This window comes from Ammodytes marinus, assembly GCF_949987685.1.
Source record: "Ammodytes marinus genome assembly, chromosome: 8".
Classification (NCBI taxonomy): Eukaryota; Metazoa; Chordata; class Actinopteri; order Uranoscopiformes; family Ammodytidae; genus Ammodytes; species Ammodytes marinus.
Genome location: NC_137212.1, coordinates 31,517,709 through 31,545,609, shown reverse-complemented (window position 1 = coordinate 31,545,609; position 27,901 = coordinate 31,517,709). Strand labels below are relative to the sequence as shown.

At 42.3% G+C, this 27,901-nt stretch overlaps 2 protein-coding genes across 2 annotated transcripts in view; one reads left to right on the top strand and one right to left on the bottom strand.

Annotated features, from left to right (window-relative positions):
• Nucleotides 1-27,901, top strand: part of mcf2l2 (MCF.2 cell line derived transforming sequence-like 2) — a gene marked incomplete at its 5' end in the record, with an annotated part of 282,391 nt that overhangs the window by 118,541 nt on the left and 135,949 nt on the right. The window contains 5 exons of the mRNA XM_080033371.1: nucleotides 1,519-1,710; nucleotides 1,936-2,127; nucleotides 2,571-2,757; nucleotides 2,857-2,963; nucleotides 16,793-16,881. Of these exons, the coding sequence (XP_079889497.1) occupies nucleotides 1,519-1,710; nucleotides 1,936-2,127; nucleotides 2,571-2,757; nucleotides 2,857-2,963; nucleotides 16,793-16,881 (767 nt within the window). The remainder of the gene's footprint in view (nucleotides 1-1,518; nucleotides 1,711-1,935; nucleotides 2,128-2,570; nucleotides 2,758-2,856; nucleotides 2,964-16,792; nucleotides 16,882-27,901) is intronic.
• b3gnt5a (UDP-GlcNAc:betaGal beta-1,3-N-acetylglucosaminyltransferase 5a) lies at nucleotides 21,758-22,912 on the bottom strand (the record flags this gene model as incomplete). Its single annotated transcript, XM_080033372.1, has 1 exon — nucleotides 21,758-22,912. One exon carries the CDS (start codon nucleotides 22,910-22,912, stop codon nucleotides 21,758-21,760), a length of 1,155 nt encoding a protein of 384 aa, XP_079889498.1.

Here is a 27,901-nt window from a genome sequence, read left to right as displayed (position 1 = left end):
AGGCAAGTTAGTAAGACTAAATAAATAGGTTTGTAACGCTTTTATTAACAGCTATCAGAAACTCATAAGACTTTTATTAATGATATTAAGCGATCAATTAATAGTTAAGAAGTTTCTTATAAGTGCTTATAAAAGTCTTATAATCACACTGTCAACATGTTTATTATGTTATTATAAACACTTATATATATAGTCTTATTAACACAAATTAATGTTAATAAGCATCTAATAAGGTCCTTATTACCTATTTACTAAGGCTTATAACAAGAACCTTAATATAAAGCGTTACCAATTTTTTTTTTTAGCTTGTGTGTTTGATATTAACATCATACTATGCAAATGTGAGTTATCATACAAAAAAAGGAATAAAATGTTTTGGTCTAGATAATTAATAGCCTAAAAATGTAATCAGTTCATCTGGGAGGAAATCCGAAATTATCTGATCATGTCACGTTCACATCCATGCACGGTGTGTATTGAGTTTATTTAAAAACAATTGGAAATGGGGCTACCCTCAGTTGCCCATGCACTGTGTATAGTCTATAGCCTATGTCAGCCTTGTCTGTGGAAAAAAAGATACAGTAGCTGGACAACAGAGTTCTTCTGCTTCGTTCCTCACACTGCATTTAAATGCATTCACTATATTACAGAGAAATATGTCCCGTAAAAGAAAAAGAGCTCCAAGCCCAACCCATAATATTTTATATTAATATTTTTATGGAAAATCCATGTGTCCTTCTTCAATAGCTTCTAATTCATCTGACCCAGTGTCTCCAAATTATTTGTTCACACAAAATTTCTCAGATTTAGCCTCTTAATTTTCCTCTCAAAGTGCACCAGATTCATGCATTTCACTTTAAAAAGGTTAAAAAAATCTCCCGGGGGGGCATACCCCCGGACCCCCCTAGGAGGGTCTGAATCTCGGCTGTCTAATATTTTCGCACAGCCGCACAGTGGAGGCACTAGCGGAAAACACTGGGTGTGTGAATGATATTTAACAAAGATCTATAGTTTCAGCAGCGCTAACATTGGAGAGGGGCCCCCCTAATCATATTTCGCTTAGGGCCCCCTGAAGGCTTGGGCCGGCTCTGAAAAGTACCATAGGTCCTCTTTAAAGAGAGAACATAAGTTACATTAACGAGCAATGTGACAGCCATTTCAATGACTGTGTGATACTGTGTAGGCTACATCTATTTGTGTGTCCCACTTTGATAGACAGGTTACATTTAAGCATGCATAAGCTAGGCTACTGCTTCCTACGGGCACTGCACTAGTAATAATAAAACAAAACAATGGTGTACGGCATGGACAAAATACAAATATTACTAAATATATAATATCAAAATCCAAACTAATCTAAACATATGTGCAGTTCACATAATACTTTGGCAGATACTTTCCTCCTAGTTCATAACATTCACATTTTTAGATTCAAACAGGACAAAACAATTGGCAACACATAGGTTACATATATCCTTATACATTGTGAACCTGAATTATCTTTTCTTGTGCCTCCAGCCCTCACTAGAAAAGGCTCAGCTGCACGCTCTGCATGGCGAGCAGCTGATCCAGAGTCAGCACTATGCTGTGGACTCTATCAGGCCCAAATGTGTGGAGCTCCGGAGGCTCTGTGATGACTTCAGCAACCAGGCCCAGAAGAAGACGGATGTCCTGTCCAAATCCCTACAGATACACACGGGAATCCATAAGGTTAGAGAGAGAGTCAAGCTGTCTGCACATCCACAAACATGTCAAATCCCTTGGGCTGGGATCATACATGGGTCATTGTGTGTGTGACCCGGGTTAGAATATGCCCGGGTCGTTCTCTGCATGTCATTTCCAGCTCTGACCCATTTCATCTCTGTCTCTCCACACTGTTTAATAAAGCAAAATGGCAAAAAAATAATCTCTTTAAATGTGTTTGAATGTGTCCAGGTGAACGAGTGGTGTGAATCTGGCATCTACCTGCTGGCCTCGCAGGCTGTGGACAGGTGTCAGTCACAGGAAGGGGCGGAGTCAGCGCTGAGCGACATCCAGAGCTTCCTAGAGTCGGTGGAGAAGAACCAACTGACTGACCTGAGGAACCTCCACAACCAGTATGAGCTGCTGCTTTCAGAGGAGATCAAGGTATGGAACCGCGCCAATATACTGATGCATTTATAAAGTACTGAATGGTTTAGGGCCAAAATACATTTGTGATCTGCTGATACACAGGTTAGGCCTAAACAAGGAGAAGCAGCTTTTAGTTTTTATGCGCCGCATATATCTGGAACAAACTCCCAGAAAACTTGAGGTCTGCTGCAACTCTCAGCAACGTTTTAATAATTGTTTTTATTTCGCTTGTTTTTATTGTCTTTTAAATGCAATTAACATATTTTCTGTATGTATATGCCATTTTTATTGTCTGATCTTGATGTATTTTATGCCCCTGTAAATCACTTTGAATTGCTTTATGTTGCTATATAAATAAACATGCCTTGCCTTGCCTATGGTGCACACAGGCTAGCATCAGCTTAGCGACTGAGTATCAGTATGAGGAAGAGGTCTCATGGTGAGCTCTCTGCCTACAGGCCAATGTCCTGAGGGCCCTGCAGAGGCTGGAGGATGTGCAGCAGATGTTTGAGAAGCGTCAGGTCAGTCTGAAGAGGCTGTCAGCTAAACAGAGCCGGCCGGTTCAGCCCGTGGCCCCCCGCCCAGAGTCCTCTCCCAAACGACCCTCAATCAAGACCCCCCCCAGGACTACAGTGGGCCAGCAGCGTGAGTGGCATGCTGTTATGTAATAAATATCCAGTGTATCTAGTTATGCAGCAGAGGATAAGCCTGGTGTAACAGACACACAATGCCTTCTCACTTTAGCTCTGGCTCGTAGAGCTTCTGATAACTCCAACAGTGGCAGGATTCAGCCAGCTGAAGCCGATGCCAACAAGAAGAAGAACATACGCAAGGCCAAAGGAGGCATCAAGGTAGACCATCACACTGTCACTTCTCACTGCAACAACAAACCCTTTCAACAAGTCACTCTAAGGATTCTTTAAACTTATCTTCAACTGAAAACAGCTAATAGCAGTTTAATGCCAACACACCAGGGCATTGGCCACAATGATTGACATAGATCCCACTGCTCCAGGGGCGCTGCACTATAGATGACACTGCCCTCTGACCCCCTCCCAAGTGTGGTAACTTGAGAGGGGATATGCGAAAGCAATTTCAATGTGCCTCGTTTAAATTGACTAATACACATAACTTCACTTAGATGCCAATCCTGATCATTTGATACATTTAACACATTGGTTTTCCTCTTGGTATTCCAGCCCCCTTCACTAGCTTTTGGATTATTAGGCCTCTCAGAGGTTGAGAGGGGGTTGGTGTCACTTAAGAAATGGGTGGCAGTGGGTAACACTTTACAATAAGGTTCACAAAATTGTAGGTAGTTACTGAGTATATGTCATTCTACAGATTCGGTGCCCTTTATAATCTTTCAATGTCCCAAGCATGTCTGCTAATACAACTTTACAGAACATGTATTTAAGAAAATTTCAACCAGATTTTTTCAAAGTTCTGCATGTTTTTTAATGTGCTGTAGGAAATAAAAAAATAAAATACTAATTTATTTCAACATTTATATGTTTTCTCTCTTTGATTATTGGGAATTCTGTCTGTCCCCATTCATCACAATGAAAATAATACTATCCATTTTGAGTACTCAATGTTAAATAACACTGCACTTTTTGGTTTAATTGAATTAAAATGGGTAACTTTAAAGAATAACACATTTAAAATAAAGAATAATTTTGAATTTTTTAGTAATTTAAGCGTGTATCCCTGTCCTTGCGTTTCATTCAACCCCGTAACGCAACCACTCTCCCCCTACCATAAAATATGGTACGACCCTTTTGACATTCTTCATGAGCAATTGACATCAGCAAAGTCTTTTGAACATCATGGTGAAACAAGTGGTAGGCTTCTCTTTAACTTTCTATGAATATTTGATGATTTTTATGTACAAACCAGGTGTGTCAAAAAATTAAGTTTGAAACTGGAAAAGTGCACAAATATCTAAATTGTATAATGCTATGTGGTGCACTACTAGCTGCTAACATGAACACATTAACAAAAGATTAGCATAACACTTTCAACCCCATCACATTCAGCCCCGTCACACTTCTTACTGTAACAGGGTTGAATGCCTGTTACGGGGTTGAATGCCTGGTACATCTTTGTCATATGTTAGGTACTTTTTCTTATTAAATATGACATTAAAGACCTACTTAGAATAGAATAAACTTAGAATATGAAGGTGTATTGAACTCTGAGATCCTATGTAGTATAAATATGCAAAAACTTTAGAAATTGGTTCATCCTTTCCTGGAGTCAGACAGAGTGTTTATGGTCTCACAATCTAACCCTGTTTGTCAAATGTAGGGTTAGGATTAACAGGATTGCTGGGCCAAGGGAAGGCTAAGGGAAGAAAAACCTCATTCATTACATTATAATAGCGATTTTATAATGATAGAACACCGGTTCCGTATGGGTGAAGTACTCCTATAAGGGGAATGATTGTTGTTACTGGTTTTCCAGCATAAACTAACTTAAAAGCACTGATCTTGTTCTTTACCCATTTGAGAACATCTTGGAGCGCATTGCTCCTCCTACATCTGTGACTTCACGTCACATGGTGATAGATAAAGATGTGTGGGCTAGACTCAGTCAGCAACAATTGTAGACACAAAAAGCAGCTGTTAGCAATGCTGTCTTATCACTTTGATGAATGTAGTATAGTGTGTCTTAAAATTAGTATGTAATGTAAAATTGACCAAATAAGAGAATTATAGAATGCAATGAATTCACAAAAATGTGGGTTTTATACAAATAATTTAAAAAAGTGACATCCTCATTCAACCCTATTACATGATTTTCAACCCCGTTGTTCAGCATTCAACCCTGTTATGTTATGCATTTATTTGCATTTTTGTATTAATATATAAACAATATATAACGTCAACATGTGTTTAATTGTGTGTGTTGTAACTGGAAAAACAAGTAGATAATTATATTTTTTAATTACATGACATTACTGCATATGAACAGTGAAAATGCCGAGTGGGAAGACAAATATTTTCATAATAACCGGTCTTGGATGGAGCTTGAGTTTTTTTTTTTTTTTTAATGAATAACATTATTATTTACAAGGGACATCTAAACTGAGAGATCATGTCAGAATATTATCAGAAACCCATTCTAAATATTAGCACCTGAATAACAAAATGACCGTGACGGGGTTGAATTAAAGTGTGACATGTTCCAGGAAATTTCACAAAATAATAATTTTAATGTTGATGTTAAGATGGGAAAATATTGTTTTTATTACATGTAAACATCAATATGTCCAATCACATCAAAAAAAGTTTAAAATTTTAATGTACTTTTTTTTCTAACAGTCAAACACAAAGGGCACCGATTCTAATAAAATGAATGAGTAACTACTATATAGTTATTCAGTAACTACTTTATAGTATTACTAGTCCTTACCTGTGGATATGTGCAGTGCAACTACATGTGAATGTTGGGATGTGCGTGTGGTTAGAATGGTGAAAAGGGTACACATAGTGCAAGATAAAAGTATAAATAGTGGAATGAAAACAGTGGGAGGTAGAAATAGTCATATCTAACAGCATCCAACAAAGATGTCACATTGTTTGCGGGGGGGGGGGGGTGATATCAGTAGAGCAATTAGGGTAAACAACATTATGGAGCATTTTGCTTGTAGTTGGGGCAGGTGGGAACCCCTCACTGCTGGATACTGCTTCATGTGGACATGAAATAGAAGACACTCATTTCACCAACCTTAAATGAGTCGGTCCAGTTGCTCATGCACAGACTTTTAATAATATGCACCACACAAATCAAACTATTTTTCAAAGTTTGCAGTGACAAATTAGATAACTTGTTTGTTGTCATGTTTTGCATTTCTGCATACAATGATTGCATTTGCGGTTTCCATGTGTTTGTGGTAAATCAGCCCCACTTTATTTTCTCTCAGTGTCTATGTTTGCGTGGGTTGCTGGGGCTGGTGCAGCAGCAGCCTCTGGTTACGCTGCCTCACAATAACACAACAACATGCAGGAGATTGATTCCTCTCTTGGACAAAAAAAGCAGAAAACATCCCTCCTCCTGTTGCTCCTGACAGGAACTGAATCGGCCCAGTTGTGCATGCGTGGATTTTCGGTGGTGATCGCAGTACAAATGCTCCACTCAAATCAAACTTTTTTTTGAAAATGAGAAAAATGGCTCTGTCAGTCTCTGGCCAGGTATGTACTGAAGGGCAATGTAACATTTCAGCGTGATAGGTCAAGTCATTGAGGAGAAAAAGGAACACTGACCGACATACTCACAGACACACAGACTTCCATAGATTTATAAAGTGAGATAGTAACTAGTTATTGAGTAACAACTATATAGTTATTGATAACTTCCTGAGTGACTGGGATTCAATCACTAATGATTAGTTACTGATACACAAACTGGTAGTTACTGTTTCAGTGAAATATTAGGCAATGGTGGTTACTAAGGAGACAATGAGTAACGACAATATAGTAATCAAGTAACTTCTCTAAAGTAGTTAGTGAATAACTATATAGTCGTTACTCATTCATTTTTCATTCGTTGCTCAGTAACTACCTACAATTTTGTGAGCCTTATTGTAAACCGTTACCGACTGCCACCCATTTCTTAAGTGACACCAACCCCCTCTCAACCTCTGAGAGGCCTAAAGCTGGGAACACACCGCATTGGCCGCCTGCGGCGGTTGGCCGCGTGAATGCAGGAGGTTCGCCGCTTGGTCATATTGGGCCATGTTCACCGCAGTCGCCGCCGCGGCCAACCGCCGCCTCATCGTAGGCAGCGGTTGGCCGCGTGACAGCAGGAGGCTCGCCGCTTGATCATATTGGGCCATATATTCCTGACGCCGACGCCGAGATCAGACCCGTCACACTTACGGTGCAACAACAACAATAACATGGTCCAGCTGTGCCAAAAAATACAGATGTAGGTTCACTGTGTAACCAGCGGCAGTCTTGTCACAAATATCATTAAAACAGCCTGAACACGCACCCCGATCTCAAATACACACACATTAACAGCAATTCAGCAACATACTAAACACATTAACAACAGCAGTGTGTGCTCAGCAGCACAAATAAAGGCAGACATCAGCCTACCTGAAAGTGTGCCGGCTGACGGAGGACAACACCGGTGCTTCGCTGTACTATATGGAATTCCACACGGACACTGCCATCAACTTTGGGTTCATATTATCCTCAGGAGCAGCACACAGCTGGGTGAGTTTCACTATGCTAACCGGCGCTACCTTGGCTAAAGTACAACCAACAGCTAAACAGATGCAAAATAGCCTACACATATTTGCAGAATGTATTGGAAGCCTGTCCTCACTCCACACGCCCACCTCGTCTTGCAGACCACCGCCACCGGGCAATCTCAACGCTGATTGGCTGTGGAGGCGCGGTGCCCGACGGCGCTGCAGAAAAAGATGAAAAATTTCATCTTTTTCTGCGGCGCCGTGCTCGCCGCACAAGCCTTCGATTCACGCTCCTTCGATGACACAATTTCTATGCGCCGCTAATGGCCGCGCTCCCGATTCACGCGCCTCTCATGAGGCGCGGCCACGCGCCGCGCAAGCCCCCGCCGCCGGCCGCTGGACGCCGATTATTGGGTGGACGCGCAGCCACGCGCTAGTACATTGACTTTGTATGTAATCTCGCCGCGCGGCCAGTGCGGTGTGTTCCCAGCTTAATAATCCAAGAGGTAGTGAAGGGGGCTGGAATACCAAGAGGAAAACCAGTGTGTTTCTTGAAAACGTAAAGAGTCACAAATTATCCTATTACACAATGTAAGATCAGCAGTCAGTGGTTATTGGAATATATGACCAGAGGATTTAAAACAACTGAAGCAACTATACATACAGAACATACAGACTCAATAGTTGTCAGCAGTTTACAGCATTGCTAAGATAAACCAGCAGACACAGAATGTTGGGCCAAGCTCTGGCATTTTAGAAATTCAAACAGAACATATAAAGTTAATAGGCTAGTATAAAAAAAAAAAATCATTTAATAAAACATGTGGTTCATCCAGTGTTGGGCAGTAGCATTGCCACAGTGAATTTACTAGGTGACCTTCTTAGTAGCTTGGTGTTTCTTAAGATCCTCTAGCACAGTAGAGCTGTCTGCTGCAGTCTGAAGTCAAACTGCTGCCACTGCCATACAAGGAGGTGTATGTGTAACAGACACACAAGCTGTGTTAACTTGATATTACTGATGGCATCATCGCTCTGTGACCTTCAGCTCTCACTGGATCGCTTCACAGCGGCTGGGTTGAGGATACGTACCTTTTAAATGTGAGGCCATGGTACTCAGCAGGAAACTGATGGATTGTCTATCCCTGGTAGGGAATGAGTCCTTCCCCAAGTGAAGGAGTTCAAGTACCTCAAAGTCTTTTTGGTGAGGGAGGGAATGACTGAAAAAACGAGAGTGGGGGTACAAGCGGACAAAATGGGTTTTCTCAGGAGGGTGGCTGAAGTCTCCCTTAGAGATAGAGTAAGAAGCTCAGTTATTTGTGAGGAACCGCTACTCCTTTGCCTAGAAAGGAGCCAGTTGAGGTGGTTAGGTCATCTGGTAAGGATGCCCCCTGGGTGCCTCTCTAGGGAGGAGTTCCAGGCACATCCAGCAGGGGGGAAGAAGACCCAGGACTAGGTGGAGAGATTATATCTCCACACTGGCCTGGGAACGCCTCAGGATCACCCAGTCAGAGCTGGTCAATGTGGCCCGGGAAAGAGAAGTTTGGGGTGCCTGCTGCCCCCCCCCCCTCCAAAAGTATAAGCAAACAGTTATGTGTTCAAGTGCTTCCTGTAAAAAAATCCACTTGTATAACTGTCAAATAGATTAGGTTAGCACAAAATGGGTCACATCCACAAAGGTTTGTGCTGCTAATGCAGCCGCTAAACCAGTGCAAATGAGAGAAAAAATAGTGCTCTATCCACAGAGCACTAGCACAGACGGAAATGTACAGACTGCACTGAAACTGCCCTGTGGAGCAGACAGGGCCAAAGCAGCACCTGGTATCACTTGCATCACTTGCTGCAGCACAGAAGTGGGATGAGAATGTCCTTGTTGAGGTCGTTTTTTAAGTTAAAGTAAGTAAAGCAGTCTTTTTCTCTTTTCTTCCTAGATAAGTTTTTTTTTTTTTTCTCAGAGTGTCTCCTTGTGCCACCCAGCCCTCCTGGGTCCAGGACAACTGTACAGGTGTTTCCCCTTGAGGGCGGGCCTGCCCGCTCACTCATGTAAACGCTAAACGAGGGCAAACTGCGCCCAGCTGACAAACTTTGTGTCAGGTTTCAGGATAATGACAGACAAGAACCCACTTGCAAGACACAGGAGACAGTTCAGATTCAAAAACAGATTTAATGAAGTGGATGTAGAACCAGGTAGCCAAATGGCGTAGCTAACAATACCAGTGGGAGTAGGCAAGGGAAAGTCCAAAATCCAAAAGGTGGGTCAACACACGAACAGGCAGGCTTGATCAGGATGCAGGAAAAAATACAGAATGCTGGAAAGCTGAGTGAAGACGGTCACTGGATCTCAATTCAGGGGTTGCAGCCTACGAAGGCTGCATTTGAAGACCGATTGCATCATAGCGGCGCGCAAAGGCTTGTTCCATTTGCAACGATTTGCAAGGCTCCTTCATATGCGGCCGAGAAATGCAGCCTTCGTTTCACGGTTTTGAAGGCTGCAACAGATGGATCCTTCGCGGCCCAACATATCCCAAGATTCATTGCGTTTTTTTCAGAGATGGCATAAAATAAAAAAATAACAAAACAGCAACGTGTTGCTCCATCTTCTTAACTTTTATCTTCCTTTCTTTTTTTCTTGTACTTTTTTTTCTTTTCGTCTGGTAGGCAACTTCTTTTTATTTTTTCCTCCGTTGACAAGGCTGTCTCCGTTCAGAGTTGCTAGGCAGCACAGGAGCGGTGAGTCGTCACGCAAGGTAACTGCTTGTTACGCAAACCGGAAATGCTCGTAAACGGAGACCTGCGGAGACCGTCTCGTTTAACAACGCTCGATCGGCCTTCGAATCGGCCTTCACCGGCTATAGCCTTCATAGACTGCATATACCTTGGAAGGACGCGGTCTCTGTAATGGGATACAGCTACTAAAACAATCTGGCAACTGACTGTTCTTCTTCTTCTTTGATTTTAGGCAGACTTGACGCAGCTATGGCGTATTGCTGCCCCCCACTGTTTGTTATTTTACTCAAAATCCTTGTATATAGTCCAGTGTTGTGGAGATAGTCCAACAACAAGTCCTTTGTTTTATCCCATGACTCCAGATTCAGAAGGTTGTGCATATTGAAAACTAATTCCCCAGCTGATCCAAGTTTTCGGAAAAGATTCCTCCTTTGTCTGGAATAGAGCTTACACTGAAGGAGTACATGCTTCACAGTCTCTCTGTCTCCACACTCACACTTGCCATCTGGGTGTTTGCCAATCAGAGCCAGCCCACTCCTCAGCCCACAGTGACCAAGCCTCAGTCTTGAGATAACTACTGTGTCTTTTCTAATACACATAAAAGTGCCCATACCTCTGTTTACATTTTCCTGCACTGCAAAGTACACCATTCCCTTCTTTTCCTTCTCCCAAGCTTTTTGCCACCTTTCTTTTAGAGCCCCGTTTATTTTTTCCATGTACTCCGGTATCCCATGTTGTAAATGAATGTGTACTGTTTCCTCCTTCACCGCCTTCTTTGCCTCCTCATCCGCTGCCTCGTTCCCTTTCACACCCACATGTGCTGGCACCCAGAGAAACCCCACCTCTCTCCCTGCCTTGTAACTTCTAAACAAAGACTGTTGTATTTTCACACTTAAGTCTGGTCTGGACTTAGATTTTCCTTCTTTTATTGAATTTAAAGATGCAGCTGAATCACTACATATTATAGAATGCCCCTGTTTATTATCCTCCACCCATTGTAATGCCCATAGAATTGCCACCATCTCTGCAGTGAATACTGACATGTGATCTGAGATTCTATACCCTTTTTTGTACCCGATTTCAGGAATGCTAATACCCACTACCTTACCTCCTTTGAGCCATCAGTATAAATGAGAAGATGGTCTCCCCATACCTGGTGCTGCCAGACTTCTATCTCTTTTACTACACCCTCTGACATCCTTGATTTGCTTACACTCAAAAACTTAAGGTCAACACTGGGATCTGGGATCAGCCATGACGGAGCAAGTGAGCGACACACTGGAGGACAGACACTAACATCCTCAATACCAATTTCCTGTGCCAAAGATTTAAGATTTTCTGCAAAGTTAGTTTTAGCTGCTCGTATTCCCATAAACTCCCAATGCTCACTCAGTAGGTCTTTTGTAGGAATCATTTCACTTTGTCCTTTGAGCTTCATTAGATATGTTAAGCCGAGTTTATGCCTTCTTAGTTCAAGGGGCATCTCCCCCATTTCTATTAGTAATGCTGCTATTGGAGTTGTGCAGAATTCTCCACAGCACACTCTTAAAGCTCCCATATTATACACTTTTCGGTTCTATTATACACCATATTATATGGTCTTAGTGGTCCCTAATACGTTTTTCTTTAATTGTTTGCTGAAAAAAACTTTCAGATAATTTATTGTACTATGCTGATGTTCAGCTAATCTCACAATGGCCTATTTTTTTAAAAGAGCTGCAGCTCCCCTCGTAAATATACAATCTTTGAGCTGCCCCCGCCCCCTGTCCGGAAGCGAAGCCAGATACGCCTCGCCCTCTGTCTGTCAGGGCCGTGGACCAATAAGAAATAGGGGTGTGGGCTGCACAGTGGAAGCTTCTGGCTTTCCAGTTTTTGAGGTCAGAAACGAGGAGAATTCTGACTGGAGTATATTGGGGGGGAGGGGTGGGGGTTTCAGAAAGGGGGAGAGTGAGAAAAGGTCACATATTATGCTAAATGCACTTTTTAAATGTGTTCTAACATATCCATGGGTCCATGGTGTGCCTAGAGACTGCCAAAATATTTAAAAAAATAACAATCTCTTCTTTTCTCACTCTCTCCCTTTCTGAAACCCCCACCCCTCCCCCCCAATATACTCCAGCCAGAATTCTCCTCGTTTCTGACCTCACAAACTGGAAAGCCAGAAGCTTCCACTGTGCAGCCCACACCCCTATTTCTTATTGGTCCACGGCCCTGACAGACAGAGGGCGAGGTGTATCTGGCTTCGCTTCCGGACAGGGGGCGGGGGGAGCTCAAAGATTGTATATTTACGAGGGGAGCAGCAGCTCTTTTTAAAAAAATAGGCCATTGTGAGATTAGCTGAACATCAGCATAGTACAATAAATTATCTGAAGGTTTTTTTCAGCAAACAATTAGAGAAAAACGTATTAGGGACCACTAAGACCATATAATATGGTGTATAATAGAACCGAAAAATGTATAATATGGGAGCTTTAAGGCTATATTAAACTGGTTGTTGTAGGCCTAAATGTTTTGGGAGTCTTTCATCCACGGCTTATTTCAGACTGTGGGTGAATCTCAATACAGGGGTTAAGGTCTACGAAGGCTGCACTTGAAGACCGATTGCGTCATAGCGGCGCACAAAGGTTGTTCCATTTGAAAGGCTCCTTGCAAGGCTCCTCATATGCGGCCGAGAAATGCAGCTTTCGTTTCACGGTTTTGAAGGCTGCATCAGATGTATCCTTCGCGGTCCAACATATCCCAAGATTCATTGCTTTTTTTTCTGTAATGGGATACAGCTTGTGTGTGGAGTGGACACACAGGTGGTTGCCATGGCACTGCTGCAGCCGAGGCTTCAGTCTCCCTTCGTAGCGAAAATTAAAGTGAAAATGAATGACTGGCGGCTGCCACTAACATTCATGGAAGTTTTGGTGTAAACGCAGGGTTATAAGTAAGACTTCTGCAAATGACAAGCTTTCTTTTCTGTTCTTTTCCGCGTAGACTCAGAGCATGGGTCTCACACTGGATCTCAATTCAGGGGTTGCAGCCTACGAAGGCTGCATTTGAAGACCGATTGCGTCATAGCGGTGCAAAGGCTTGTTCCATTTGCAACGATTTGCAAGGCTCCTTCATATGCGGCCGAGAAATGCAGCCTTCGTTTCACGGTTTTGAAGGCTGCAACAGATGGATCCTTCGCGGCCCAACATATCCCAAGATTCATTGCGATTTTTTCAGAGATGGCATAAAATAAAATAAAAAATAACAAAACAGCAACGTGTTGCTCCATCTTCTTAACTTTTATCTTCCTTTCTTTTTTTCTTGTACTTTTTTTTCTTTTCGTCTGGTAGGCAACTTCTTTTTCTTTTTTCCTCCGTTGACAAGACTGTCTCCGTTGGCAGCAATCAGGGTTGCTAGGCAGCACAGGAGCGGCGAGTCGTCACGCAAGGTAACGGCTTGTTACGCAAACCGGAAATGCTCATAAACGGAGACCTGCAGAGACCGTCTCGTTTAACAACGCTCGTTCGGCCCTGGTTCGGCCTTCGAATCGGCCTTCAGAGGCTATAGCCTTCATAGACCGCGTAGGTCTCTGGATCGGGATCCAGCTTCAGAGTCACACACGGAAGACTAGTGAAGGTCGCGCAGCTGAGCTAGGAACCTCAGCTGCGCTTGGTTCCGGTTTCTGCTTCAAAATAAAAGTCAGAATTGACTTGACGTTTTGCCGTTTTGCCAGTTAAATGATTTTAATGTGAAATTACGCTGTAGGACATGTTCCGTTTGAATTGACAGTAACTTAAATGCGAGCCATATGTATAGTTTGTGGTGTTTCAGTTGTTCTAGCATTACTAGTTGATTCAACAGCTTGTGAAAAAACGTTAACGCCGTTAATATCGCGTTAAACTGACAGCACTATCTACTACATATAGTATGTAGAAAAAAGAGTCCCCCGTCACAGAGCACTGACAGGCGGCCCGGTCCTCACGCAGCAGTCCCTCCCAGCTGCTGTCAGAGCAGGAGATGCGCAGCTCTCTGCTCTAGTGTACCGTTAGCATCCCTATTAGCAGTTGTAGTAGCAGCTTTCCGCCCCTCTTTTACAGTCTATGAGAAGTGCAATTCAAAATTGTATGCATTGCCTTTTGAAACTTTGAGCATGTATGATTACTGCTTAACTTAAAGCCACTACGAGTAAGTCGGCACGTTGGCGACACCTTTGAACAAAAGCGGTAGTATTATTACGACGCCAGCTGTCGTGAAGCTGTTTTCTAGCTCGTGCAGGCAGCGTGCAGGGCGTGCAGATTCAAATAATCAGGAAGCAATATGGTGCGTGTCCGTGTGTTGAAAGCAAAGTGTGAGGGCACCGGACTCTTTTCGGCTCCGTGAGTCTATGGGTGACACAGCATCAACTAATGCCAGTAAGTGCTAAACACACCTGATTGCAATGAGTTGATGCATTGTCACCTCTCACGGAGCTGAACGAGTCCGTGTCCCCACACAAAGCGAATGAACGAGAGATGGCAGTTAGTTAGTATCACGATGAGGTAATGTGTTTATGTTGTAAATAATGACTATTTCAGATGAATAATGGTCATCTGATGATGCTGGTGAGGCAAAGTAAACTTTGTTTTAGTAGGCTACCGCTCATTCATTTAGGAGTAAACACTGCAGTCCATGCTGCAGTCTAGGTTCGCTGCGTGAAATTGTGTATACGTTGCTTGGCAACGCCCTCCCGCCCGACTATCACTCTCCCTTTTCGCTTTTCTTCATTGCATTTCTTTTTTTTCTTTTATGGTTCACCCCCGTTATCAGTCATTATGACGACAAACAACTGTCTCAAACAAGGCTCCCGCTCCCCTTCCCTCACCTGGAGGGATAGGCTTCTCAAATCGCGTAACTGCGCCACACTGAAATCTGTGACCAATACGGATATGTGACCATAGAGCATGCACGCGTGAACCGAAAATCGGACTGGGTGTACGACCAGATCAAATGCAGTAATAAAAACTATATAAAAACGTCTTTCTTTGCACTGATGGTCTCGTTTGCTGTTAAAGGTAATTTATGATTATGAGAGGAAACATGAGGCTGTTTAAAAGATATTTAAAAGTTACTCGTTGCCGCTTTAACATTTAACATCCTTTTTCTATGCGATTGTCACATTCATAACACTAGAACCTCATATTAAAATTGCACTGTATAAAAAACCTTATCTCCAAATATGCAAATTAGGTGATGACGTCATCTGGCGACTTCTAGTGACTTTTAGGACAGCCAATAGCTACTTTCTTTACTGAGGAGTTGGCAACACTGGCGGAATTGTTGCATCGCTGCCGAGCGCGCTGTGTGGCTGCTCCATAGACTGTATACAAACGGCTGCTATAATCTTAACACGTTCGCTGAGAAAAAAAGAGAAAAAGGCAAACACAAGCGCAGCAGATGCATGATGTGTTGCCCGGGCGATAGTACGGAGGACGCTCATGTTGTGCTGTTGCTGTTCACTGTGAGAACTCGCCGGCGTGAGCCGCCGCGCAGAAAAGCTCTGTGGCTTTACGGGTAAAATGATAGTCGGGGATTCCTGCACGTTAATGTTGTTGAGGGGAAAGGCTTCCGCTTTCTGATAGCATTTCTCGAGCCTGAATATATTGTGCCATGTCGGCAAACTATCTGCGCGACAAGAGCAAATATACAGTGAGACCCACCCCCTCCGTTAGTTTCAGTCTACAGACGAAAAGTTACAACCAGCACCTAAGCATGTTCTTCATTTAAATAAAGCCTCTAATTTTTATGAATCAGCGCTCTGATGCAAATTCTGAAGTCTGAACATTACAGTGTTAGCTGTGGTGTATTTTTTTTTACAGCAACTCAACCTGCACTGCAAAAAAAGAGAAGGCAATAAGTCGATCTTTTTGTAGATTCATAGCCTACCTCCTCTTATAAGTCGAAGTAGGCTACAAATCAATGAGTTGTTCACAATCACATCCCTAGTAAAATATTAATTTTACTCTTAGATTCGAAGGTTTTACTGATTATTTATTTTGTGTGGCTTTTTAGTTGTAGGCTATGTTTGAGGAGCACAATTGGGAGTTTTGTTTAAGTAATGTTGAAAGAATTGGCTGAATTTTCATTTCGGTGCATCCCTACAATGAATAATCGTCTTTAATAATCGTGATTACAATATCAATCAAAATAATCGTGATTATAATTTTTGCCATAATCGAGCAGCCCTACTGGATACCTATCATTTCCACAATTAGCAGCCAGACAGTTCTACTTAAATGCCTGGTAACGCTATGGACGCACTACCAGTACAAATTCAGATTCGCCAGAGTCTTTGCTCTGTCTTTCACTTCTTTCACATATTATCCAGCAATCATATTACTTCTGCAGCTGCTCTACTGTTGGTCCAGTAAAATCATTTCCAGGGACTGATAACCTGAGAAGGAGACATTAAGACGATGTTAATGATATAACCGTGTTATCTACTTACCTGTCCTATCAATCAAAAGCTCCATGTTCTCGATGTTTATGTGTTGGTTTGTCTGGTTGTGTTTGTGTCTGTGTCTGTGGTTGTGGTTTTGTTTTTGTTCTGTTGTACTCTGTGTATGTTAGGAAAGCAATGATGCACTGTGCCCAAGACAAATTTCCCCACGGGGACAATAAGGTTGAACCTTGACCTTGTGTGTGTGTGTGTGTGTGTGTGTGTGTGTGTGTGTGTGTGTGTGTGTGTGTGTGTGTGTGTGTGTGTGTGTGTGTGTGTGTGTGTGTGTGTGTGTGACACAGATTGAGGTGATGCACGAGGAAAGCCAAGGAGGCTCCACCCATGTGGTAGTGACCAATGAGACAGAGGAGAGTCTGTCCAACAGACGCAGGTAAGGCCACACCTAATTGCTCGTAGGAACATGATTACTTGTCTAAGCTATTTTTAGACTGATGACACTTCTGACTACGCTACACAGCAAAAACTGGAGTATTGACATTTTGGGGTTAAACATTTCCGAGTTGATTTCAACTCCCCAAGTGTTACTTTAAAAAAATGAGTGTTGATTAGTGTTCAGTGTTTGGGTTATTTCTCAGAGTTAATCATGTCAGAGTTAAATCAACTCATATCAACTCTGCATAGATTTAATTAAGCTCCTCCCCTGCATTTCACCACTTCATTTGGAGACAAGAATACAAGTCAGCGCCAATCTTCTCCTCATGCAATTGACAGGGTAAGTACAATAAGATTAAATTTACTGAAACAATTATAAATTGTTGCTATGAACTGCAGTCTTTACTGTGAAACATTTATAGAGAATACTATCTTTGCAGTGCCATGTTTAGGAGTCTGTGGTATACAGTAGCTTACGCTGTTAACTAGCTAACCCTCTTAACTAAAACCAACTCAAACATTATCAATGAAGTTTGAACAACACTTTTCAGTTAAACCATGTGATTCTTTGTCCTCAGCCTGCGACCAAGACCTGACTCCTTGTTGCTGATACATCTCCTTCCCCAACACCAGGTCTGAAGTCTCCAACAGTTAGTGCATCTGATGCAGTCGAGAAACTTGCAGTCTTTTCATAGGGTAATTATTTATTAAGGTGATTCTGATAATGTGTCTTTTCACCTTCTTAGCAACACATAGTTATCTCTGTGGCTGCACATTATTTGTATGTCTAATGTTCAGTTTGCTTATCTCAACCCTAGTGCTGCTGCAGTTTGGAGGAGCAGGGTCGGCAGTCATAACTCCCTGCTGTTGGGTGTCAGAAGAAGAGCAAGATTGACAGCTTCTACATCACCATGGATATGCATCTCATCCCATGCCAGGCAAACTGCTCCCTTGGGGCATTTGATGAACTTTTCAAAGCACATTTTGTGTTTAATTTGTCCTATGAGGCTGATTTAGTAAATGTTTAGACATTTCTGTAGACAATAGTGTATAACATCGATGTGGGGAACTGAAGGACTCAGCCACAGTCAGAGACTTGAGAGCCAGACTGCTCATACAATGTTGCAGATGGAAGTTTGTACATTATACCATCATTCATAATGTTTAAGTATACGTGTTTGAATGACTGCTTTCATGAAACAGAAAAAATAAATATATTTCTTTGGAAAATTGCTTTGTTTATTGGAATCATCGATGGTATTTAATAATATATTAAAATATATAGCCTATATATATATATAAATATAAATATTAGATTTGAATATTAAAATATTTAAAAAAAGCTTGACATTTTAGAGAGCAAAAATAACACTACTAAATAGTAAAAAAAACAAAGTAACTACAGACAGTGTTGCTTGTTTAATCCCTCAGTGTTACTTTAACTCTTTTGCGAGCTAAAAAAGGAACTCTGGTTCAGTGTTAAATATTTAACTATTTTGAAAGTGTTAATTTAACTCTTAAATTTAACTCTAAATCTGGACCTACATTATACAAACCCTGAAAAAGTGTTGAAATTTATTCTGTGGGAGTAAATACAACACTCTACTTTTTGCTGTGTATATCTATACTTTATACTGATAACACTTCTGATGTCATGGCGTTGGACACGTCATTTGACTCTTCCTCCACATACAATGGATTGATCTTGTGCCGCTAACTTTACACAGACAGACTGATTGCGATCAGCTGACAAAAAAAAGTGTGTCGCTGACTTCACTCAAGAGGAAGAGTTTGTCAGTCTGAATTATCACAAAACAGCAGAAAACAGAGAGTTAAAAGAAAAACTGTTACTACAAATAAGGAGAGAGTGGAAATGACTGAATTGATTAATTAATCTTACCGATCGTTCTCTCAGTGCGTAACGTGACATTATAATGCAGTTAAACATTCTGCAGATTTAAACACTTCACCATTTAATAGATTTTCTCTATGACTGTAAAAAGCCTAATTTGCTATATTTATAGCCTACACTATTTCATTTCAGTCTCACACTGTCCCCTAATGAACGGTTGCCTAGGAAATCCATTTAGTTTTGAGCCACATCAAGATTAAGTTACTTTTGATTTATTAGCCTATTTGCAGCTAATAAATACCAACAAATTGAATAGCCTAAATGCAGTCAGCCATTTTCGGACAAAGGTGAATCTACTTTGCAGAAGCTTTAGTGAACCTGTGAGTCTGCAGCGATGTCCTCATGTGACAGCTGTCATGTCCCAAACTGTTTGAATATCATTTTATTGTCCTCATCTTCTCCTGATGTTCCAGTGATATTTGGATGTGATGTAGGCTACTGTACCCATAAAGAGAAACTGAAGGATTGTGGGCTATTTCATATCGTAAAACGTCCAAAAATATAAAAGCCCACAGTGAAATAATGTTGCAACCTGTGATTTTATAGAACGCTTCATTAACAGCCAGTGTGTGTAGATCAGAGCCGGCCCAAGCCTTCAGGGGGCCCTAAGCGAAATATGATTAGGGGGCCCCTCTCCAATGTTAGCGCTGCTGAAACTATAGATCTTTGTTAAATATCATTCACACATCCAGTGTTTTCCGCTAGTGCTTCCATTGTGCAGCTGTGCGAAAATATTAGACAGCCAAGATTTAGACCCTCCTAGGGGGGTCCGGGGGTATGCCCCCCCCCCGTGAGATTTTTTTTAACATTTTTAAAGTGAAATGTATGAATCTGGTGCACTTTGAGAGGAAAATTAAGAAGCTAAATCTGAGAAATTTTGTGTGAACAAATAATTTGGAGACACTGGGTCGGATGAATTAGAAGCTATTGAAGAAGGACACATGGATTTTTCATAAAAATATTAATATAAAATAAAATATTACGGAGGGTCCGCTGGGTTGGGCTTGGAGCTTTTTTTTCTTTTACAGGACATATTTCTCTATAATATAATGAATGCATTTAAATGCAGTGAGAGGAACGAAGCAGAAGAACTCTGTTGTCCAGCTACTGTATCTTTTTTTTCACAGACGAGGCTGAAATAGGCTATAGACTATACACAGTGCATGGGCAACTGAGGGCAGCCCCATTTCCAATTGTTTTTAAATAAACTCAATACACACTGTGCATGGATGTGAACGTGACATGATCAGATAATTTCGGATTACCTCCCAGATTAACTGATTATATTTTTATGCTATTAATTATCTAGACCAAAACATTTTATTCTTTTTCTTGTATGATAACTCACATTTGCATAATATGTTGTTAATATCAAACACACAAACTAAAAAAAAAAAAATGTTTTTATTAATTTTTTTGATGGGGGCCCCCCTGGCGGTCGGGGGCCCTAAGCGACCGCTTAGTTTGCTTATGCCTCGGGCCGGCTCTGGTGTAGATCGCCAGGTAAAATCATTTGAAGTGAGCGCATAGAGAGGCGCTGTATACAGGAGTAGGCCTTTAGGCTATTTGACATTTTCTGCATCAATAACTGTATCACATGTGGCAAAAAGCTGCGGCGTGATCTTACAGTTCACTCTGCTGTAAGCCTTATGTCACAGCTTCGTTCAGTTCATTAACTTACTGAATTAAATAATAACAATCGTGTTTGCTGTTTTTAACGTGATCAGGCATGACATTTAGCCTATGTGATAAGGGCACATAGTTGATTATATTTACTTAAGATTAAGGCCAGGACACACCAGTCCGACTACCCGAAAATGGAGTTTGACGATTCAGGCAGCTCCAGTCTTCCCGTCGCGGCCCAAAAAGTGCAAAGAACACACCAAGCCGACTGCTGACTTTCAGTACGCTCTGCGCTTGCGCGGTACGTAATGTCTCCATAACAGCAGACGGCGCTAATCTGTATTGTGGCCCGAAAAAATACGGAAGCCGGAAATGATGGGACGGCTCTCTAGACCATAAATATAGATAGAAATACATATTAATATTTATGGACCATAAAGAGCACAATTTTTAGCAGAGGGTGTCGAGCATGGTGTCGAGCAGTCAACAAGGGTTGATGTATGCGAGTACTCACTGAACGAAACAAACAAACACATTAAAACAATGGCTAGCTGTTGTTAGCTGTTTCTGCTACCCGCCTCACTTCCGGGCTTCACTGATTCGCTAGCCCTCCACAAATCAAATTGCTCCAACTGAAAGACTGCCCGACGACATCTACGACGACCGATTTCACGGCACACACCAAACAGATTCGTGTCCCCGCCCCCTCAGGACTCTACGACGGCGATTATCGGGCCGGTGTGTCCGGGCCTTTAGAGTCCACCCAGTCCATTTTTCCTGATAAAATATAACTTTTTATTTGATTGAATTGACTTTTAATCCCCGGTAGCACAATTGGAAATAATATTAATCTCAAAGGGAATCTAGTTGAAGTCTTGCAATATGAGATCCCCTGTCTTTGCCAATATCTCATTCTGTGACTAAATAACTAATGATGTATTGTCTTCAGGTGTGAGTTGATTGTATTTAGATGTGAGAGGGTGTCAGTCTTCAGTCTTTTCAAAGTCTGTTAAGAGTCCTGTAGTGTGTGGTAGGCATTAGACTCTCCACACAGAGCTAATATTTAGTAGTATGTACAGTACTACTTCAGTATGAAGCTGGCTCCACCAATCTTTTCTCTCTCTCTTTAGCGTAAACAAAGTGAAGTCTGATCCCACTGATGTCTGAAAAACAAGTGTGTGCATTTGTTTGCTTAACAGAACAGCTTTCATCTTTATTACATGACAGACACAACACATATCATGGCAGCAAAGAGAGAAATATAACACATACGAGAAAGACAAAGTTTTTGTGCGTTACAAATAATTTGTCAGCAGTCGATGGGCCATCACAAGACCCTTCATGTAAAAGCAGCCATACAGGAGTATGTGTTGTGGTAATATGGAAGACAAAGCAGCATCACTCTCACCGCTGTGCAGTACAAATTACCCAGAAGTCCTCTAGAGTGGCTGGGCAGCGTAGGGTCTGTGGCGGCCTGCCACAGCGAGCGCACATCCTTGGCGTGGCCGTGCGATGTGATCATGCGTTCGTAGATGCAGGGGTGGTATGGAGCTTTGGCTCCCCCTGCAAAGTAATACTGCTCCTGGGGGGAGACGCCCATGGCCTTGGCACACATCCCCATGAAAACATCGTCGATGTAGATGGAGGAGTTCAGCACCAGAGTGGCCTGATATATCTTAGCGGCCACGTCCCCTGATAACACATAGCCAGCTCCAGCAGTGTAGTCTGGGTAGGAGGGCCAGGGGTACAGCTCGTAGGGGACATGGTATTTGCTTGTTTTACGGCGAACCGGGGGGCCTCCTCTGTGTACATGCCCCACCCACAGGTTTTTGGCCCCCGACTCTCCGCTCAGTAGCTGCAGGTACCGAACCAGATTGGGCGTGTGGACAAAGATGTCGTCGTCAGCTGACATGAGGAAGCGTGCCTGGGGGCAATACTCCTGGCCCCAGTGGAACTGCAGAATGAGCTTGCTGGTCAGGTTGTGGAAGGTGTCCATGAAGTCCTGCTGGATCAGGTCTCCGTAGACCCTGTCCTCCTGCAGCAGTCTGCTCTGGAGCCCGGCTCTCTGCCCCACGTCTGGATGCACCCCGAGGACAAACACTACCCTCACACTCTCCCGCAGCGAGGACCAGACAAAGCTCTGGTTGCCCCACGTGTCCCTGATGGCCTGCCGCTGCTCATGGTTCCCTGGAGAGGATTTGACAAACAGGAGCAAGAGCACGTTGTCCAGGCTCTTGCCATCCCCTCCCCTACACTTCTCTGGGTGGTTGATGAGGTAGGGATAGTGGACTGACCCTCCGCTGTCTGTGTGCTGACTGGAGGAGGAGTTGAAGTCATAGCTGTTGACCAGGTAGCGGTAGGAGTAGGAGCGGATGTGGCTGACCACGTGGTGGTCCAGCTCCTCCCAGCTCACCATCACCACACACAGGATCAGGCCCATGCTCAGCAGCTGCATGCACTGACACTTGTGGATACGACGAAAGTTCATGAACATTGTGAGCGACCAGAGCTTATTTCTACTGATCCCAGGAACACTGGCTTCTACTCTTCTGGAGCTGCGTCTTCCCTTGTCTGCTTTATTTGTATTTTTTTATAGTGGAGTTATCATACAGTATACAGTAGAGTTTGTTATTTCATCTCTGACCCTTTCTCAAGCTTGGCTTGTCTTGTCTTGTCTTGTCTCCCCTCACACCAATCCTCTTTTCTCAGCTAACTGCTTTGTCTGTGATGTTGTCATGTCCAGTAGGCCTTAGTAAGGCTCCTCGGTAGTTTGGGCCAGCTCAGTCCTTCCTGTGGCTCACATACTTTAACATGATCTTTTTTACTCTCGAGAACTTCTCCTTAGTTCCACCCTGTCCTCCACTTCCTTTAGTTACTGTGACGTCAGCATGGCACCTGAGACAGAGAGAAACAACCACCATCAGAGTTATATAGACAATATGTTGAAATTTTTGGCCTGTCCGTACTGTGTGTGTCTGTGTGTGTGTGTGTGTGTGTGTGTGGGTGTGTGTTGAAAAAAAATCCAGTGTTAATACACAGCCTAGGCTCTGTAAACTGGCATGTAAACAAAGGGCCAACCCTAGTGATTTTGACAAGCGTTCTCCAGAATCCCTGACTGCAAGTCATCAAATTATTCACCAACGTTCTATATAGTCATTTTGTCATTTATCACACAAATATTCCAGACATTGTCAGGTTCCAGTCTCTCTAATATTATGATTTACATTGTTCTCTGGTTTTAGATCACTGTAATATAAACAGTGACTTGCTGGTCAGAAAAAAATGAAACGTTTGCAGATATCACCCTGGGGTCTGGGAATAAGCTCTGGAAATATGTTCTTACATATTATAGACTAAACAATGTGTTCGGTCCATTAATTTAAAATATTTTAGATAGCATGCATGCACAACGCGCGCACGAGTGCACACACACACACACACACGCAAAGCTCTAAGGTAAAAACAAACAAAAAACAAAATAAAGATAATAAGACACTGATGAGCTGCCACATCATCGTCTCTTCAAACAACACAGACAGTTTTAAACTGAAATTCTTTATTGCAATCACAAACAAACTGTAGAACATTTTAATTACATTTTTTTCTATTAAAGCGACTCTTACCTTTGGTGCATTTTTACACTTTTTTTGGATTAGGTTAAAATGGTATTAATAAGATAATTACACTCTAAAATATAAGACAGACCCACCAGGAGTAAAAACAAACAATGGTTTCCATCTCATAATATTGTGAAAAATATGTATAAAATTCACGATTTGATTGGCTGACAGACCTGTCTGTTTGCGGTCTGCTTCTGTATTGCGCATTCTCAACTAGAGGGTTTGTTTTGATTCCACGGCAGACAGTAGCGAGTAGCGACCATTGTAGAAAAGGCCCCAACGTTCATAAGTTACAGTGTTGTTAGTTCTTACAGTGTGTGAAAATGTGTTTTGTTCAGTGTGGATAGCAGTCAGTTAGGGCCGTGACGTCAGTCGGACAGAGAGCCTGTTTAGTTTCCGTTCTCTTCTCCCTCGGTCGGATGTGTGAGCGTTGCCGCAGTAAGCGATCATTCCACATGGAAACGTGTTTATCTGAGTTTAAATATGAATCACCCGTGTGTGAGTATGTACATGCAGTCCCGATCGCTGTTATAATATAGTTTGCATGCGATTCGCGGGTCGCAACAGCTGTTGTAACGTCTCCTCACGAGCGGAGTTTAAACCTTTGTTCTTTTCCCGCAATCTATATGCGACTGTGCCTGTGAAAGAAGGAAAATAAAGAGCGGATAAAACCCTACTCCTCCTCTCCTAGTCTCATGCTTATAGTCTGACGCCTTTGGCCATAAGTGGTATTCTGGCCGACAACTCTGAAGTGAAACTAGTGATACAAGCATGGAACGAGGGTGTGGGGGCATTGGAGGGAGGCGGGATGGTGTGATAGTGCTGTAATTCTCAATTGCACGATGGGTGTGAGTCCCTTTAACATTCTTCTGGAAGTCCTAACATTCTAGTTCTATCATATTATTCCAACAATACACTTTGACAGAGGACTTATGGCACACACGTGTGAGTTTAACCCATTGATGACGGCTGCTGCGCGACGCCACATTGTATCTCCCGGTGGTTACTGCAATGTGCAACTCTGACTCTCCTGCCGGCAAATGCTTCGCGACGCAACATCGTATCTCCCGCCGGTTACGGCGTAGCGCAACTCTAACTCTCCTGCCGGCTGCTGCATGGCGGAGCATTTTTGTTTTGTTGTCATTTTCATGGCGCGTGCAGCATAGAATGATCTGTCATTGGTTCAAATACGCATGAGGCGGGTCTTGTTGAATTTTTAAAACCACGTGACCTTCCAAATGCTGTCTGGTTGGCCGAAAATCATGTTAATCAAACCGACATACACGTGCGTTTCTTGTCCATCTTTTCATTTTTTTTAAATGAAAAGATGGCTGAGTCAGCGGAAGAGTTTGACAGCGAGGGCATCGACATAGAGTTGGGAGAGGAGTTTGAGAGGGAGGAAGAGGTTTGTGGTGTAGTACCGGATGATCCTTTGGATCGAGAACAGGAGTGGCATGTTAAAAAAACCAACAAAAAAAACAATGTAGGCTGTTATATTTTATATAATTTTTTTTTTTTTTTTTCATTTTTTTTCTTCTATTTAAATAAAAACCTGTGAACCTTACCTTTTAAAAGTATTTTATTTCATGTTTTTATGTGCTACAGAGACTTAGATATTAAGGTTTTGGTTTTCAGAAAACCCTCAGGAGATAAGCATATGTATCCTAGATTGCCATAAGGTTTAAAGGTCACATATTATGCTAAATGCACTTTTTAAATGTGTTCTAACATATCCATGGGTCCACGGTGTGCCTAGAGACTGCCAAAATATTTAAAAAAATAACAATCTCTTCTTTTCTCACTCTCCCCCTTTCTGAAACCCCCACCCCTCCCCCCCAATATACTCCAGTCAGAATTCTCCTCGTTTCTGACCTCACAAACTGGAAAGCCAGAAGCTTCCACTGTGCAGCCCACACCCCTATTTCTTATTGGTCCACGGCCCTGACAGACAGAGGGCGAGGCGTATCTGGCTTCGCTTCCGGACAGGGGGCGGGGGGAGCTCAAAGATTGTATATTTACGAGGGGAGCTGCAGCTCTTTTTAAAAAATAGGCCATTGTGAGATTAGCTGAACATCAGCATAGTACAATAAATTATCTGAAAGTTTTTTTCAGCAAACAATTAAAGAAAAACGTATTAGGGACCACTAAGACCATATAATATGGTGTATAATAGAACCGAAAAGTGTATAATATGGGAGCTTTAAGAGGTGTTTTTCACAGGTGCCCTAGTCATTAATGGGTTAAGGTGATCGTATTTTACTTGATCTTATTTCTAATATTGAAGATATTCATTATCTCTGTATGCCTTACACGTAGGAGTAATAAGGAGATTAGTTTGTGTACTGTGTGTGTGTGGGTGCGTGCGTGTGCCTGCCGGCGCGCACACCTTAATGTGACTTATCAACAATGACAGGTTGAAAGTTTCCTTGAAGTTAAAGGTCCTATCAGTTTCCTCATAGCAACGGTGCAAGCTGATAGGAGTAAACCGTTAACTACCAGGACCTACTAAACCTGCTTTTGCTGATAAGTCACACTTTTGCATACACGCACGCACACACACACACACACACACACACACACACACACACACACACACACACACACACACACACACACACACACACACACACACACACACACACACACACACACACACACACACACACACACACACACACACACACACACACACACACACACACACACACACACACACACACACACACACACACACACACACACACACACACACACACAAAGTGCTCTTTGACTAATGGTTTGAAGTTTAAGTTACCTAAATATTACTTTTTTGAGTGATGCATGTAATTCTCTGTCCACAAACTGACAAAAATATGATGGCTTTATATGGTAACTCAGAATGATAGCAACTAGTGTACAACTAGCCAAATCCTAACCATAAAATACAATGCTAAGGGGTCAAAAGTCTGACTGAAGCCGGACAGCTCCTAGTCTGCTCGACTTGCATGTGCCGTCGGAAGTAGTGTCTTTGTTGCGGATGCAGTTTGTTTTCCTAGTATTATTTTGAAGGCATTAGAAACATATTGGTAGAGGGGCTACACATAGGCCTACTACAACCGATTAGAAACAGAACACAACAAAACCAAGAGGAGGAAACACTTCAAAAAAGCGAAGGCCGTTAAGCAAAACAACAAGAAACAAGATATATCCCTAAAAATCTGTATCTTTCTTACATGTATTAGACCAGCCTACAAGTGATACATCTTTTACAATCCAAATAAAGGAGGAAGTAATTCTCCCTTCGCAACGTGAATATGTTACGCTATAGTAGTCTATTTTTACAAATAAATATGCGCTCAGCTCCGCCTCTCAGCAAGACGTTTCCCATCAAACATTTTGCTCCCGCAGCCCGTGGGGAGAAACTGCAGTGACGTACTCCAGTGTCTGTGTCCGTCTTGATCCCGCGGGACTTCAAAGTCTCATGCAGCCGAGCCGCAGCCAGCCGCAGCTGCAAGTCAGACAAAAAGTCTAACCATAATGCTGTGCGCTCAGCAAGACATGTGTCTGAATATGACTAGTATATTTTATATCATCAAACAATGGTATGTCAATTGTGCATTCTATGTATTAGTATTTGTCTTGTGTTGATTCTGTGATCACATGGGAATTGAAACAGGGAATAATCTAATGACATGCTGTAGGCTACAGTTTATTTATAACTCACATCATTAACAGTGTCTTGGCCAGCTGTGAGTGAAGGGTTAATCTACTACTGTGCTCTGCAAATTTACTCTGCTGTAGTTAATTCATTTTCTGTGTTCTCCATACTGCCTAGTGTAACTGGTGCAGCCTAATGTAACTGCAGCACATACTATTTACATATT